The sequence below is a fragment of the Condylura cristata genome, unplaced genomic scaffold (assembly GCF_000260355.1).
Source record: "Condylura cristata isolate star-nosed mole 26May11 unplaced genomic scaffold, ConCri1.0 scaffold00007, whole genome shotgun sequence".
Classification (NCBI taxonomy): domain Eukaryota; kingdom Metazoa; phylum Chordata; class Mammalia; order Eulipotyphla; family Talpidae; genus Condylura; species Condylura cristata.
Genome location: NW_004567108.1, coordinates 56,265,021 through 56,282,553, shown reverse-complemented (window position 1 = coordinate 56,282,553; position 17,533 = coordinate 56,265,021). Strand labels below are relative to the sequence as shown.

General features: G+C 30.1%; 1 protein-coding gene across 4 annotated transcripts in view; it reads right to left on the bottom strand.

The window, feature by feature from the left end:
- Window positions 1-17,533, bottom strand: part of PPIP5K2 (diphosphoinositol pentakisphosphate kinase 2) — a 69,536-nt gene that overhangs the window by 45,455 nt on the left and 6,548 nt on the right. For 3 of the 4 annotated variants that reach the window (XM_012721927.1, XM_012721928.1, XM_012721929.1), the window contains exons 2-14: window positions 15,846-16,230; window positions 14,161-14,356; window positions 12,131-12,221; window positions 10,866-10,951; window positions 9,855-10,009; window positions 8,544-8,645; window positions 7,204-7,365; window positions 5,802-5,923; window positions 4,512-4,613; window positions 2,668-2,754; window positions 1,855-1,930; window positions 1,658-1,767; window positions 912-997 (exon numbers count right to left, since the gene is read on the bottom strand). In XM_012721927.1, the coding sequence (XP_012577381.1) occupies window positions 912-997; window positions 1,658-1,767; window positions 1,855-1,930; window positions 2,668-2,754; window positions 4,512-4,613; window positions 5,802-5,923; window positions 7,204-7,365; window positions 8,544-8,645; window positions 9,855-10,009; window positions 10,866-10,951; window positions 12,131-12,221; window positions 14,161-14,356; window positions 15,846-15,959 (1,489 nt within the window). In that variant the 5' untranslated portion in view covers window positions 15,960-16,230. Of the gene's footprint in view, window positions 1-911; window positions 998-1,657; window positions 1,768-1,854; window positions 1,931-2,667; window positions 2,755-4,511; window positions 4,614-5,801; window positions 5,924-7,203; window positions 7,366-8,543; window positions 8,646-9,854; window positions 10,010-10,865; window positions 10,952-12,130; window positions 12,222-14,160; window positions 14,357-15,845; window positions 16,231-17,533 lie in introns of those variants that run through there. The other variant, XM_004678358.2, reaches the window with a different exon arrangement.

The window sequence follows — 17,533 nt, the reverse complement described above, 5'->3', positions numbered from 1 at the left end:
CATGTCAAATTTTAAAATCTACAAAGACCAATAATAATCAAACTTGCATTTACATGGAACCCAATCATTATTTCAATTTTCATTAAATAATACCACTGTAAATATCCTTACAAAACATTCTTTCCCTGGATTTTTGATATCTTTCTTGGGACAAACTCTCATAAACAGAATTAAGATCAAAGCATATGAACATTTTTAAAAATATTTTTGATATATATTACCAAACTACTTTTTTAAAAAGCTATTTCAATTTGCTTTCTTATCTGTAGACTGAAACTCCTATCACACTGAATGCTCCTCAACATTTTTAATTATCTGTTTAAAAACACTTTGCCAGTATGACAGGCAAGATTAATTAGTTATCACTACTATCATCATTATTATTTTATTGGGCACTTGCATTTCTCATGAAGTGGCTTACGTCACCTCTGTTCACTTTTTTCTGAAAGGTAAAAGAATTTATGTACTTCTGTGCTGACTGCTCTAAGAAAACTAATTTTATTTAAAATGCTCGTTCTGGTTTATTGGGCGAAGGAAATTATGTATCTTAGAAACACATTGATTACATGTTCTTTAAAATGGTGTCTTCTTACTTTGAGTTTTTCTCCACCAAATAAAAGGGCACATTAAGTAACATTTAATTATAAACAAATAAGCTTTCTGAAACAACCCAAGTGAAAGGAAAACCCCTAAGTAATTTTCAAATAAATGATTCCTTTACATAAATATAAAGAATAAAAGCTACATTTCACTTAAAGGATAAAGGTAGTTAAAACACTTTTTGTTTTCTTTTTATTCAGCAAATCGGTCCCTAACCTATTAGACTGAAAAGGATTCAAAGGTAATCAACAATAATTAGCAGTAAGTTTCTTCACATAACACAAACATAAACACCATTAGTAATGGCATACCTTCCTCTTCACTGGATGTTTTGGGACATCCATGAGGAAGATATGTTAGTTGAACCTTACGATTTATTCCAGAAAAATGGCCATACCTGAAAAATAAATGGAAGATGTATAATATTCACTAAGTATTCAATGTATCTTCTAAAGAAAAACTAAAACTCATCTAGAGAAAAACTAGATCTTAAAATTGATGTCTCTTTCAATGTGTCACTACCTCATAACTATATACTCTAGAAGAAAACCTGTGCTATCTAAATATATTACAAAAATAGAAAAAAATCATTAAAAAAATTTGAACATTTTGAAGAGAGTAAGATATTGAATGGCATTGAGACATATCTAAGTTTTTGCAAAATATAAAGGAAGTAAGATTGTACATGTTCAAATATGCAAAGCTTGTAAAAAGAGCACTGTTAGTAACGATTTCACTTGATTAAAAGGCAGTTCAATACTGCTTTTTATTTAAACAGCATTGAATTTGTGGTCAAGTTAGCAATGTGAACTTTCTCTAAGTAGGAAGTACTGCATAGAGAATCTAACTTTGAACTTCTCATTTAAAGTAAAAGTAAAAATAAGACAACACTCTTTAGTAGAACAATTTATTTTCTCATTGGTGAAAATAAAAAATTCATTAACTTTTTTTCTCTTTTCTCCTTAGTTCCAGATCAAACCAGGAAGGAAGTTAACCCAGGAAATCATATATAAAAAAAGAGCACCATTCAGTCAAGGGGTTTAAAAAAAAAACTCACATCTCTAACACAGTCTTAAGCTGTTCAAGTTTTGACTTGTTTTCTTCAATTTCGGAATCATTATTTTGCCCTAGTTCCATGAGCAGTTGTCGAGCGATATCTAGTACCTCCTATAAAATAAATTAATAAAGAATGGAATCTTTTTGCTGCTGTGCCATTAGCACTTTAAAAATTAAAAAGAAATCAATTGTACTTGCCTGTAATTGTTTTGGCTTCTTGAGTTTCAATTTCCCAGACTTATATCCATCACACTTTTCAAAAAGATCAAAAAATCTTATAAAAAAGACAGAATAAAAATAACTGTCAATTATTTGCAATAATTAATATTATTATCATATGCTTACATGAATCAACTATAAGAAATGACAAAAATGGAAGTACAACAATAATACATAACAGAACTTAGAGATGTATGAGTTTCAAATATTGTATGCTCTCTTTCACTATACCATATTGCTTTTCTCCTTTAATTAAAACAATTTAGAAATGTCCCAAACTGTGCCAAATGAATAGTTACTAGATGACTTTTGCAAGTCATATGATTATAAAATATAACATATCCCCTGAAATCACTATACACCTAGTGTCAATTATTTGCTTGACACATACTTTATAGTGTAAGTTTACAAACTTTATTATTCCAAATCAAATATTGAAAAGAGGTAACAAAGCCTTTTATTTTATTAACTTTCTTTAGAACACTGAGAGGTTAATAATGCTCAGAAAGCAATATAAGACAATAAGACACCGAGATTAAATAGAAAAACTTTATAACAATATATGAAAGTGAGTTCAGACTGATGATCAAGTATCAATATTGCTATAATTATTTTCAGACACTGATATATATCATTTAAATGCATTTTGTTTATAACCAGTGATTTAAATATTAATGACCAAGAAAAAGTATATATAGTTTTTCTATGTGATGTATTATTCAAAACAGCTTATCATTTATCAGAAATATTAAATTATCTCCTGATTACAAAATTATTCCTCCTAAAACATACTTTTGATGCCTCACTTCCATTTTCATTTTCTGTTTTGGTGTTCGATCTCCATGACGAATGACAGCAATGACACATCTAAGTTCCATCCTAAAATTAAAAAAGATTCTCAGTTTCCTATCAATTTTTTTTGTTTTATAATTCATATTAATATACTTAACTATCTACTTAGAGACAACTTTTTCATTTCAACATCTTTCCTATGAGGAACAGTATTTACAACAACCAGCACTGATTTTATAAATCAAATTCATTTAGAAGATAGAGCAAGAGTGATATTAAGTTGTGTAGTATCTGCTACTTCTATAGATTTCTAAATATGCTAACTCTGGGATAAAAGCAAAATGGACAGCAATTCAGAGCTTTATTACATATCTCCTCTTCAGCATAAGACTCTCCAGACTAAGGTTTCATTAAATCAAAATGAAATAAAGCTTAATTTAATAACTACAGTATTTATTCTGCCCACTAAGAAAAAACTAATATTATGAACTCAACTTACTGGAAGATGCAATTATTTTAGAAGAATGCTTAGGTTAAGAGAAGTAATTTAGTTTGTCAAACTAAGGCATAAAACAAAATTTACCTAAATAACAATTTAGATATAGAAAGTAACTTTCTCTAGGGGAAGACTAGAAAGACACTTTGGTAATACTGGTCTAATTAATTTATCTTCAAATATAACTATACAATTCTCTTAAGTGGTAAGAGCAGCAGAACTGTATGGCCATTGACTGTGAGCCTGTAAAGTAATGTGCCTTCTTTTTTATAGTTTTTTTTTTTTTAAAGATTTATTTATTTATTCGTACAGAACTGGGGTACAGGCCAGAGATGCAGAGGGTGAGAGGATTCACCAGAGACAGAGCGGGAAGCAGAACAGGCAGATCGACTAAGCACACTGTTGAGGGGAGCAGCGGGCGGGTCAGGAGAGGTCTGCCACGCCATGTGGTCACCGCCGGGGCAGGCGGGAATCGAACTCATGCAGAAGCGGCTCTTTAGTTTCTTAGTGCAGTGCTTTAACCCGCTGCGCCACCAGGGAGGGCCCCTTTTTTATAGTTTTAATAAAATTTAACAAGCATGTTTCAGGACATTCTTCATAATAATACAAAAATTTATCCAGAGAAAATAAAATACAAACTTGAAAATATTATGTGACCCACATGCTCACTTTAGCATCTTATAATAGCCAAAATAATGAAATAATCTAAGTGTTCATAGGTGGATGAAGGGATCAAAAAAGTGGCACATATATATATATACAATTGTATGCTATTCAGGCACATAAAAAAATGGACTTTTACTACTATGACAACATGGATAGAACTTACTGGCATTATGTTCAGAGAAATAAATCAGATAGAGTAAGACAAAAAGCATAACTCTGAATAAGCAATTTTAAAACAAAACAAAAAACCACCAGCCATAGATTCAGAGAATACACTGATGGCTGCCAGGGGAGGGAGGCATGAGGTAGACAAAATGGGTCAGAGGTGTTAAAAGGTATAAAAGTTCAGTTATAAAATGAATTCATAAGGATGCAACGTGTAGCGTGGTAACTATAGTTAATAATATATTGCATATTTGAGCGCTGATAAGTGAGTAGATCGTAAAGATGTTCCTCACCACAAAAAAAAAAAATTAATTTTAGCTATGTTAACTAGATTTATAATCATTTCACAAATATATAGAAATATATAACTGAAAAAAAATATAATGTAGATGTCAATTATACTTGAATCAAAAAAACAAATAGAAATATAATCTTTACTGTAAAGAACACACTGACAAGGAAAACTCAGAAGAAACTCAAACTTACATAGTTTCTAACTGAAGAAACTCAAACTTACATAGTTCCAGATGTAGTAGGTACAATTGGGATATCTTCAGCTTCTAAGGGTATTGACCAGGGAATATGAAATTGTGGAGCAAGCTCTCGCATTACAATATTGCTTTAAAAAAAAAGAAATAAAAAATAAATTAGTTCATCTTAATACAAAACAAGGCATTTAGTGGCATATGATAAAAACACAAGAGTTAAAGTCAAAATATTTAAATATCAAGTGACCCCAAAGAATTGCTTATGCCTAAGAAAAATTATTTCAGTAGTTCTAAACTAGGACATCAAAATACATTAATGTAATTTTGTTTATTTGAAAGTATTTACTTATTTGGTTTAGAAAACAAGAGCCACACTAGATTTAAATAAATCAATATAACTGCATCATTTTTATTTACATACATTCTGAAATTCAAGATTGTCTTTACTATCTGTATGACCACTAAAATTTCTTTCCAGCTTACTCAACACCTATTTTGCTATTCTGAATACCATGTTCTTTTTTTAGCAAATCTGTTATATACTTGTTACTAAGGAATGAATGATGAAAAATGAATGATGTTAAGTAATTTATTTTTATTGTTTAAACTTATCTTTATTGCACTAACATTTAGTAAGCTGTTACAAATTTTATTTTAAGAATAAGTTTACAGATCTTTGAAATGTACTATAATTGAATATAAATATACTATAATTGAAGCTGACTTCAATTACTAACATACATTTTTAAGTATTTATGTCTTTGCCATATATACTTTGCTTTAAAAAAGTTCTTGTCTTCAGAGGTTTATAAATCAAGTTACATGAAACTAGAACAAATATATAAAATGGCATTTCTATAAACATCTTTTTTGCATTCACTTGATAATCTCATGAGATTCATTTTAAGTGGCATAATAGTGTCCTTCAAAAGAATCTTAAATTTCAAATATTTCTACTTTAATCTGATTACTTGTCTCATGGTTGTTAATTTTGTGCTATTAAGTTAAGACAATGAAGCATGTTCAATGATAACAACAGCAAAAACCTGAGGAATACAGTAGCCTAGTAAATTTACTATTTTGATTAATAATCACGTTATTTCTAAATCTATGATGTTAAAATAACTTTAATCCTTTATGTATTTTGATAACAAAAGTATAACTCAGGATTTGGCATCATCTTTGGGGATGTCACTATATGAACACTGAGTTTTATTCTAGAGTGCTCACAAAAGCCTAATTCAAAAACTGCTGTTCACGAGTATTTTTTTTTTTTGATAACCAATAAAAGAGGGAAAAAATAAGAAAAAAATTCTTACCCAAGTATTTTTGCACAATCATCATAATACTTCATGGAATTTTTCACAAAACTGAAGCCATTGACATCACAGACATAGGACTGTCCATTGGCTCGTAATAAATCAAAGCCACAAACTGTTTGCTATTTAAAAAAGTGATTAAAGTTCCATTTGAATTAAGAGGTAGTTTCCAATTTTAATATAACACATCAAATCTGTGTAAAAGTATATCAGCTCACTTCATAGGAAGTAAAAAATGATTATAGTTCCTTACCACAATGTAGATACAGACCAATACACCTATAGGGCTGAGAGGCAAAGAAAATCACATAGTATCAAGTTCTTCAGCTAATATTTCAACTTGAAAAAAATAAGTATTTTTAAAGGTCTTGAAATTTTTGTAATATCAGAAAGTATAATGCTTTTATCTAAGGAAAAAAAAGGGGGGGAAATAGTTTTGAAGACATATCCTAGATAAAAGGCCCATTTATCCCTAAGTATCTTTTAGTCTGACAACTACATACTTGTGAGAATTTGAAACGAATTTATCTTGGAAATGTCTCAGAATACAAGACTTTCTGATATTCTGCATTTTATATTGAAGTCTACACATTCACATGAGTGTGATTTTGGAACTTATTACATAATTTAAATGATTTGTTTATATAAAGTTAAATAGTTAAAACATTTATAGATTAATTTATATATTACTTATATCTAGTCATTTGAAAGACTTTAAATTATTAAGACACAGATAATTAATTTAAAAACCAGAGACTATATAGTTGTCTTTAAACTACATATCGAAGACAAGGCTTCAAAAAGATAGAATTTATCTTTTAATAGATAGAAGAAAGCTGCAGTGTTTATACTTACAACTTTACAGTCGTACAAAAGCCTTAAAATATTAATTGAGGGAAATATTCAAATATCAAACAAGAAAGCTTTAAAAATATATTTATATTATTTTCACTTGCATGGCACCATATTTTTGGCTAAAGTATCAATTATCAAACTAGACGACTACTCAGAACATTTTTTTAATGAACAACAACCAAAAAAACCACATCAATTCTATGAATAAACAATATTTATAATGTTTTGTTTTTAGTACATTAAACAAAATTCCTAAATATTGGTTAACTATACTGTTTTTAGGTAAGTTTTTCTCTGCATTTTTAATAAATGAACAAATTGACAAAAGTTCTTTTTATACTACAAAAAGAATATGGAAAAAGACTTTCACTTCTTAGACATTTTTATTATAGTACTATAAGAACCCTTGAAAAATGTATTTAGTATTCATGTAACACTCAAATTTTTATCTTATTTCCCCAATTATAAGTCCATATAACATCTCTTTTATTTAAAAATTAAATTTGCAATTTCTTTTACAATGTTATACATAGCACTAAGGTCTTACCTTAAATGCAAGGCACACTTTCCAAGCAATTAATTTCTCTCGTGCATTGAGAATAACAGGGTATCTTACTTCTTTTCCTTCACTATCTCGTTCTACCTTGCCATCAAGTGCTGGAGATTTTCGAGCTTCAGCATGGGCATAATCTGGACCCACTGTATAGACCTTTCACAAGCATTAATATATATATGTGTGTGTATATATATATATATATATAACATGTGTATAAAAATATATAGAATCAGCAGACAACAAATTCAAAGAAAAAAAAAGATACTTCAGACTCCAAACTACCTGATAGTCACAGCCTCCTACCTTATGTTCCAAAATTTTTAATACACTGGAAAAAATTGTAAATAATGACATGGCAAACTGGGAAAGTGAGGTTCTAGTTTCTATAGAAAACAATTATCCTAGCACTTTGAGGGAATATGAGAATATATATGATGTTATCCTCAATGTCTTAGTTTAACAAAGAAGAAGTTCAAATTACTACCAGAAAATTTCAGAAGTCAGTAACTGCCAAAAAAAATATTTAAGATGGAGGATGGGGGTAGCAAACAGCATACATTTAAGGTCTGAAAAGAGAGAGAAAGGTACTCTAAACAAAGGTAATGAACACATACAGAGGTCAGAGGCATAAAAATAGTATGGCATTTATAGAAGAGTGAGCTATTTGGTAGTTTCTATTGTAAGAAACATGGTTCATATGGCAAATTGTGAAATGTCTTTTATGTCAGTAAGTCTCATGAATCTGACTATTTCCTGTGGTTTAAAAATGAGTCACTAGAGTTTTTTAGGGAGAGATTTATCATTGTGTCTACATTTCAGAAAGAGCATTCTGGTTAGAAAGAGATGCTAAAGGTTAAGCAATTAAGATCTTATTTGTAACCATCAGAAATCACACATATTTTATATCACATTAATTTTATATCTATCACATTATAGTTGTCATAGATCTCAAAACATTAATCAATGTTTGGAGGGTGGTACATATTAGACCTTTTTCCACTATATTTTATTATTTGATAGACTTTTAAAGAACTAGACACATTATTGTTTCACAAAATTGGTTTTTAAATATTTTGATAATTATATTTCAACAAAATCTGCTTATTATCTAATCCTTTATACATAATTTTAAGCATTTAAGAATATTATTCTTAAAAAAAAAAAAGTACAGTGGCCTCAGACTACCAAAGGTGTGCATACACAAAACAGGCATTTCCTAGTCACATAGAGAAATCTAAAAGTTAGAGACAGCAAATTAAAATACAATTATCTTTCTGCAATCATTGGTAAACTCTAAGTACACTATTGAAATATACTTTTATTAATCCTACCTTAACATCAGTACCATCTGTGGGCATAAACTCTTCATATATATATGAGCCTGTTTTTCGTACATTACTTTCTGGAGAGTAAACGCTACTTCTACTACCAATCTGGAAACAAAAGAACATATATTAATATAAGAACTACAATACTCCCTTACTTATACTAAAATCAATATAATCCTTTTATCATCTATTTCCATCTCAGATGGAAATTTTTTAATTTACAAATATTTAACAAAATTTACAAAGTAGTCAACACCACATTATTTTCTGCTATAATTGTAACTTATACATACATAAATTTAACAGTGTAAAAATATTTAAGCTGAATCTTATTTTTCTAAGAATCAACAATATCACTGTATGTTTGTTTATTTTCACTGCTATAGAATTAGCTACTGTAGAATGTTCCAATATATAATACAACATATTTCATTTATTCTCTATCAAGGTACTTTTAGGTTGCTAAGTTTTAGTTGTAGATTAATGTTGCCCCAAACATTCTTGCACCCCAATACACATGTGCAAGTTCTCTAACTTTTACATTAGAAAAGTGGAATTGCTGGCTGACAGACTATGCTCATATTCAACTTACATAATGTAAACATCTTTTAGAAATAGTCTTAACAATTTAGAATGTCTTTGGCACATCATTTTATAAGTTCCCACTGTTGTACATCTTTGCCTATATTTAGCATTGTTAGACTTTGTAGAATTTGCCACTCTAATTGATATAAAATAGTATAGCACTGTGTTCTTACTTTGTAATTTCATTTCTATGATTGATTATAAGTGTATATGGTTATTGCATCCATTACTTTACTAAATGGCTACTTTTACTTGCCTACTAAAAAAGCTTGGGTTTGCTTGCTTTCCAATTACCTCACCCTTTCGATTTTTGCCAATCCAAAAAAGAATTCAATGTCATCACCTTTTAGATTTGATTTGCACTAAAGTTTCGATGGATAAAATTTTAAATGTACTTTCATCTATTTCAAAATTGCTGTATTAATTTCCTTAAGAACTATCCATTTTGGGCCATTTTTTCTAAGACTACTAATATTTACCTGTATTTCTTTTGTTGATAGATATGTAAATAGAAATTAAAACAAAAATAAGTAACTCCCTTGGAGTTTTGTAGATGGGATTTCGCATAAGCAATATTAAATAACTAAAAAGATTACTTGCTTCTTTATCAAAGTATTTATTGCTTTACCTCTGAAGTTTTTTTAATTAGCTTTATTAAATATGTGATTACTTTTAGTAAAACTTAACAATGTATGAATAAGAGTATTTACTAGGATAATAAAGGCTCACCTTTCGAAAAAGTCTTTGACTTCCACCACCAGCAGAAGTTGGATAATAAATGTAAACATTGTGATCTTCTGCACTGACTGGTTTTTCTACAAATGGCTTTTGGAAAACTTCCCCATTTACTTCTACATGATCTTCTCCTTCAATCAGATTGCATTCTAGCAAACATTACAGACAGGAAAAAATACATATTAAATGTCATCTACATGTATTACTGCTATGTATTAAGCTAGAAATTACAAACAAAAGTAAGCTTGGAACATACACTCATTTGTTTTTAATTAAAAATGTTAATGCAAGCAACATATATTAGCATTTATAATATATACAGCACGGCATTAGAAACAACAGTTGTTCTTCAAAATCACAATCTCTTCAAAATCACCCCACCATACCACAGAATTCAATGTTAGATATGAAATTATGCCAACAAGATTGAGCTATTATCTTCTGCAAAACACATGATCATTCATAGTCACCGCTATACAAGCAAGAAATGTTCTGTACCATAGACAGTAATAGTTATGTATTATTTTTAGTAAACACTGCTTTAAGACAGGTAAAACATTAGCTTGCATTTTTAGATTAACTTATATGAAACATACAAGCTGTATTTAAGATAACCATGAAAATAAAGCAAAAGGTGTTCAAAACAGTAATATTTCAGTATTTCTAGACATTAAATATTTAGCGATAGCACCCTAGCATGAAGTTTCTAATATTTAATTCAACAGTCATAGATGAATCATTGTAACCAATACCAGTTTTTGTTATGTATATAATAAATGATTCTCAGAGATATAACAAAAAGCAGTATATATAACTCCTAAATTATAAGTTAGTCTATTAGCTCATAGGGTGACATTTTAACTGAATGTAATGTTTATTTGGATCAATGGGGGAAAAAATGAACATAGTACTCTGAGTTTTTAAAATTCCCACCCCTTAAATAGTTTAAATGGCTTTAAAGTATATTGAGTGACAGAGATAGCTTGCTTAAAATTTTACTCTTACCTTTGGGATTATTTGGATCACGATTCAAAATTGCGTAGCGGGGAAGTAAAATACCTTCCGCTTGAAGAATACTATATACTTCTCTCCTGAGGAAAAGTGGGAATCATCTTTGTGGTTTTATTGTTGTCTCACAATGACAGTATTATTGTGCTGTTCATAAAGTATATTACTATTCTACTATTCAAAATACATTTATTTAAATCTACTGATTTTTATAATTTTTAAATAAATGTGTCATTTCAATATATATTGAAAAAAGATTAGAAAATACACAACAATTAGCAGACAAAGCATGCATAATAATTCTGTGACATATTAATATGTTAATTTTTAAAGTTGGGAATATAATATGTAAAAAGTAATGGTTAAATAGAGTTACTATATTGCAAACCAAAATATGACCTGTTAAAACTTTACACTCAGTGTCTAATGACACAGGAAAATATTTAAGTATTATAAATGTAAAGTGATCCTTTTGTAAATTGTGTTTATGCTATGTACTGCTTTCTATTGAATGTAAAGAAAAATGTGGTAGTTATAGGGCAGGGTTAAAGACCTTATTTATGAACATATATTTATATGTGTGTATATATATTTACACTTACAATATATAAATATGTATTACTATGTCAAACTAGGATGTTCTAAAATTTTAAAAATAATACTACTATATAGAAGAAGAGGGGGAAAAGGAAAAGGAAAAATACAGGGTCTTATTTCTCAAGTATTTTCACATATATAAACTCATTTTAATGCATTTATAAGCAAAATAGAATTCTGGAGAAAAGGATAGTCTTCAAAACGAAATTCAATTAAATGAAATGAATGCATCATTTTATCATTTTTCCTACCACATCTATGCTATTGGCTTATTAAATGAATGTTTAGAGTGAACTATTTTGCAAAAACGGTTATACTTTTCCAGTTTTAAAAATCTAGTTAAAATGAGTAAAACCCTAATTTTATCTTCAGCCACATGTTAAAATATTTTCATTGGTTTAATAGGCTCAAGAAATTAAACAAACCTAGTTTAAGTCCTTATCCTACTACTTGTGGAATTATCTGTGACTGAGCAAATTAATTGACCTCCCTAATTTTCAAGTTTCTTCATCTGTAAAACTGGATATAATTAGTAAGATCTAAGTACAAATTCAAGAATACTGTGAAAAATGTAAAAACAACTAAAGCCATATCAGTTTAAAATAGATACTACATAAATGTTAACTTCCCTTCTCTTAATACAGTTAACTTCACCACTCACTCACCTATCTTGTATGAGATACTGCATATTCAAGTCATTGATTACAAATGGATTCCTGAGTTTTGCATAGGCAACAGCTTTGTCCAGTGGAAATCCTAAGAACACATATTAATAACATATTCTGTACAAATTTCAAATAATGTGATGTTTACAACTTATCAACTTGAATTAATGCCACTTCCCATAAAAGATTAATTTCATTATAAGTGTTTTCAACAGAAGGCCTGGAACACAGAATTTGATTTAATTTATACTGCTAAGTTAATCTTATTGCTCCCTAGTTATTTATAGGCACAACAAGCAGGTGGCTATGTAATTACATTTAGAACACTGACACGTAGTCAATGCCTTATCACCAGATAGAAGATTACTTTGTGTGCAAACAAATTTCAGTACAAATAAGCATATCACAAACCTGGTAATTTTTTTGTATAAGTATATAATATACATCCACCCTCTTTCTCACATAATACCTATAAATTAGTTAATAATTAAAAAAAACCTATGCATCTTTAACAATGGCAGCAAAATTTAAAATTCAAATACAACTGATCAATTCAAAACGTAAAATATATGAAGACCTAACAAATATCTAAAAAATTTTAATGATTTTACATTTTGTATTGACATTAAATGTTTCCAACTTTCATCAATATAGATTATTAAAACAGACATTAAATTAAAAAAGAACATAAGACAGAGTTCAAGTCCTGGTTCCATCTCTCACCAACTACATGAAATAAGACAAATTCATTTAACATGCCTCTGATTCCATACTGTAATTGGGTCATTACGCTAGTTTTACCTAGTAGGGTTTTTAAGATATTAAAAAATAGAGTGTATATAAAAATACTTGCCATAGTATCTGGCATAGTAAATTAAATGCTCAATAAATTTAAACTATTATTATTCTTTAAATGACAATATTCTAGTGAATATCTTATCTGAGGAAAAGGGGAAATTACAGCAAGCATAAATAACTTAAGCATTTAACTACAGTATTTTACAATATACCTGTGAATACACTTTATTTTCCATCATTATCAGATTAGTAAGTAGAAGGAGGAAGTATTAAGCACACTGAGGTAAAAATACCTATTAAGTCAGATGAAGAAGATTTTCATTTTTAAGATTTAAACAGAGGTACTCTATACTAAGAGTCACTTGGCCACAGGCTACAAACCCTTCAAGCTTTATAAAGATACTCAAAATTCATCACTTGTAAAAATGTCTCAGTCAATGCTTTGAAGCCTTCCAGGATTCAGCAAATAGGACACTCCTATGTAGTCAGTTTTATTTGTTTGTTTATTTATTTATTGCTAGAGGAACTTTTTCCTTATCAAGAGACAGTTTATGACACATAACTTTAAATAGCACCTCGCTTTCCAGACAACTGCTTTTGTAGGAAGAACTTATGAGAGTAAGGGAAGATTACTTAAGGATAAGCAAATTTTAGGATTCTCTAAAATGAGGAGATACCAGTTGTAAAGAGGACCAGGGCCTTAGATTCTCTAAGAAATGTTGAAAATCAGTATAGGTAATGAAAACACAAAAAACCTCACTCATATCCCACCTCTTTTAGGCTAAAGGAAATTCATTTTCACTTAACTAAAGTTAAGTTGGAAATTTAACACTACATGTTCTGGTAACCAAAATGATCTAATATGAATATCTTTACAGATGAAAGCACACAGTTTATATAGTTCTTGTGAGAAATTCACTTCTCAGATTATGGATTTTCAGATATATATTTAACAGTAATTTTGAAAAGTGGACTTTACTGTGAAGTAATACATAAGCTTACTTAATTTTTCAGTTATATTTCTAAAAGATAGCAAGTAAAATCTAAAATTCAAATATTACATTCTTAAGAAACAAAGTGTGAACAGGTACATCAGGGATGACAGATGGTTTCTTTGTCGCAAATTCATAAGGACTTATTTTCTGTTTGTCTTATCAATATTCCATAATTACGATGTAATTGTTTTATAATCAGAGAGGATAAATGAGGGTTCCCTCCCCCTTCTCTAGTACCTTTGGAATGGAAAGAAATAAGACAATCGCATAATGGCCAGTTTTCTACTGGTTCATTCAAAATAACTTCCTCTTCAAATACTACTACTGTGATATATTTAAATAAGGAGATCCGTTCAAGAATTTCTTTCATTGGTTTGGATTTGGATTTCTTTGCCATGGAACATATTCCAACCACAATCTGTCGTTCAGGTGGCTGAAATAGAGGAGACAAAAATTAGGTTAAACTCGTAAGAATTTCAAAGTATAGTTAATTGTTAATCTTTTTCAGAAACACATGAGGCAAGTGGTAAACCAATAAAAGTCATATATCAGCCAAGAAGGTTATTTTTCAAAGTTATATTGTTACTACATACTTTATAAGTAAAAGTAAATTTTCTACAAAGTTCTGCTAAAAAATTTAAAGTAAAAACACTTTCAGAACATGTTTACTATTTTCATTCCAACTTCCAACTTAAACAAATGCTCCTTTTTTTCTCTAGCGTTTATTTACCTCTCTCACACCAGAAACAAGGGCAAAGAATAGCCCAAACACACCTAATTCAAGTAAGAAGGACTGCTAATGTGAGATTAAGAATTCTCTTGTCTAAATCTGTGATTTTCTGATTATAAACCTGTAGAGTATGAAACTACTTGGTAAACTGAGCTGCTTTCCTAAGTTCAATAAATATTAGTTGGTCACCAATGACAACATGGAAGGAAATTTTGGAGAATGCTATCAAAGCTCCCCACATTCCAATCTTCATACTCAATGTTCCTATTTATAGGTGCTACTCTCCCCTTGCACCCTCACTGCAGTTCAAAGGCCATGATTTGGTCTAAAATGGACAAATCAGGATAAATACACATTATCTATCAGGAGCTAGCAGGTTCACAAAACACTTAAGATTGATTTTAAGGTCTTTGCATTCAAGTGCTCAAAGTTTTATCAAATATATAAAGTTGTGTTCAGGTTTTCCTATCTCCTCTCCCTTCTACATTTTATTTCATATGACATTATAATCTGTGCCCACAACTGCTTTACTAGACTTTTATTATCTAAAAATGCAATTGGATAATATCAAAATTCTTATTCCTCTTCATGTTTAGAAATAAATGTCTTTATTGTCTCATTGGGATTTAGAGTTCAAATTGGCATTAATATTTCACTATAGTTTCATTATAAGTCAAATAGATTATAAATTCTAACCTCTCTGGGGTCTCCTGCTATTTCCTCCTCTGATCATGTACTTCTATGTTCCCTTATTCAATTCTTTCCCTATCAAAATTCCATCTTGTTTCATGATGATGTTCTACTGCATTTCTCCAGAAAACAAGGACACTCAACCTAACATTTTGCACTGCTTCAAGAATATACTAGTAACATTTAACAAGAAAATCTTTTGATTTATGGCCCTGGTTATGTTTTATCTTTGCCCCCACTTCTACCCAAACCTGAGCTATGCTAGGCATATCACTGAAAGATACTACATACAGTAGTTATCATCAAACAGCTTAGAAGACTAGTTGTATTTTTCATGTACCACCTACTCAACAATGTTACTCAAAAAACAAAATATGCTTTTTTAGTTTAAAATAGGTCTAACAGATTTCTATGTGAAAATAGTCTCAATAATTTAAGATACTTCACATTGACTATTTAAAAAGTCTATCCTGTATTGCTCATTTTTTAGCAAACAACTTACAGACTCATCTTCCTCTTCCTCATCTTCTTCCGTATGGTGGAAAAAATGTCGGTAATTTCCAGGGTTTATTTCAGTATCTTCAGGTCCCACAAAGAATCTGGGAGCTTCACTCATTTTTATTTCATTTGATATAGATAAAATTTAAATGTGCTATAGTGACACTGCTGTTAAATAAACAGTATCAGAAAAAAGCATTCTTTTTATACCAGCTAACACATAGGACTGTTGCAGTTTGTTTCTGCTTATACAAACACTTCAATTGTGATGACAGGTAGTTGGCATATGTTCTTTTGTTCCTGGATATTATTGCTTCATTGTTGGTGGAGTTTAAAAGACAAAAATAGTGAGACTATTTCTTCAGTGAGTTGTCACAACAATCTTTTACCTAAAATGCAATGAGAAAATTAATTTTGGGGACTGTATTTCAAAAACATTTGATCAAGAAAGTACAATCCAAATGCTTCATTTGATTACTGTTTAAGAAATTATTTGATCAACTATTCTCAAGAGTTGAATAAACCACACTAGGTTGAATTACAAAGCATAACTCAAGATTCCTATTTGAAAGATCTAATTCTAGTTTACTTAATGAATAGTTATGAAATACTAACACTAGTTTACTGAGTCAGCTTGATTTTACTAATCTTTAAGATTACAATTATAGTGTATAAAATTTGAACAGCTTGTGATTAAAAGAAGAATGCAGAAATAATTCACTTTATAAATCAATACTTTTTATTATTTCCTTTAAAGGGTTTTATATATAAAGCATTTGCCGAGGGGCCGTCTCTGGTAGCACAAGGGATTAAGTTTCAGCACATGAAGCTATTTACCAGCCATTGAGAATCAAATTCAATCCCCAGTCAAGGAGCTAACAACCCACATGGCTTAGCAGACCTCTCCTTTCTCACCTGCCACTCCCCTCAGAAGTATTTCAATTTGCTTGCTCTGCTCCCCACTCTGTCCTGGTGAATCCTCTCACACAGACCCCACACCTCTGGCCTGTACCCCAGTTCTGTATACAAAAATAATATTTTTTAAAAGCCTAGGTTTCTTAAGAATTTTACTACTTCTATCTCAGGCAATTCTAGAATTTCAGTGGTGAAAACAGCAGGTGGTGTTTCCCTGATTGCCTCAGGGTTATTAAGTCTCAGCACTATCACCTCCTTTCCACCTAGGGAGGGATCAAATTCAGTCCTTAGATGTGATATAGTTGAGACTTAACCCATAAGTCATCAGGGAGACACCACATGCTGTTTTCACAACTGAAATTCTAGAATTGTCTGAGGGGAGTTGCAGGGGAAATACTTGGAGCAGCAACCTCTCCTATATCACCTGCTTCTTCCCTCAGAGTATATTTCAGTCAGTCTGCCTGTTCTGCTCCCCACTCTGTCTCTGGTGAATCCTCTCATCCCCTGCACCTCAGGCCTACACCCTAGATCTTCTACGCAAAAATTAAAAAAAAAAAAATTTTTTTCTGTTGGTGATCCATTGTTATTTTAAAAAGTTTGCTGTAGTTGACATGGAATAACAAAGAAACAAGGAAAACATATGTCATTTATACATTTTCACTTTACTCTGAGTATGTATACATCTTAGTTATTTACCCACTGAAAGTACCTAAGAGTGTGTGTACAGTTTATAAATACATGCTCAGTAGAAAAATTAAAACAGAGAAAATTCACTTA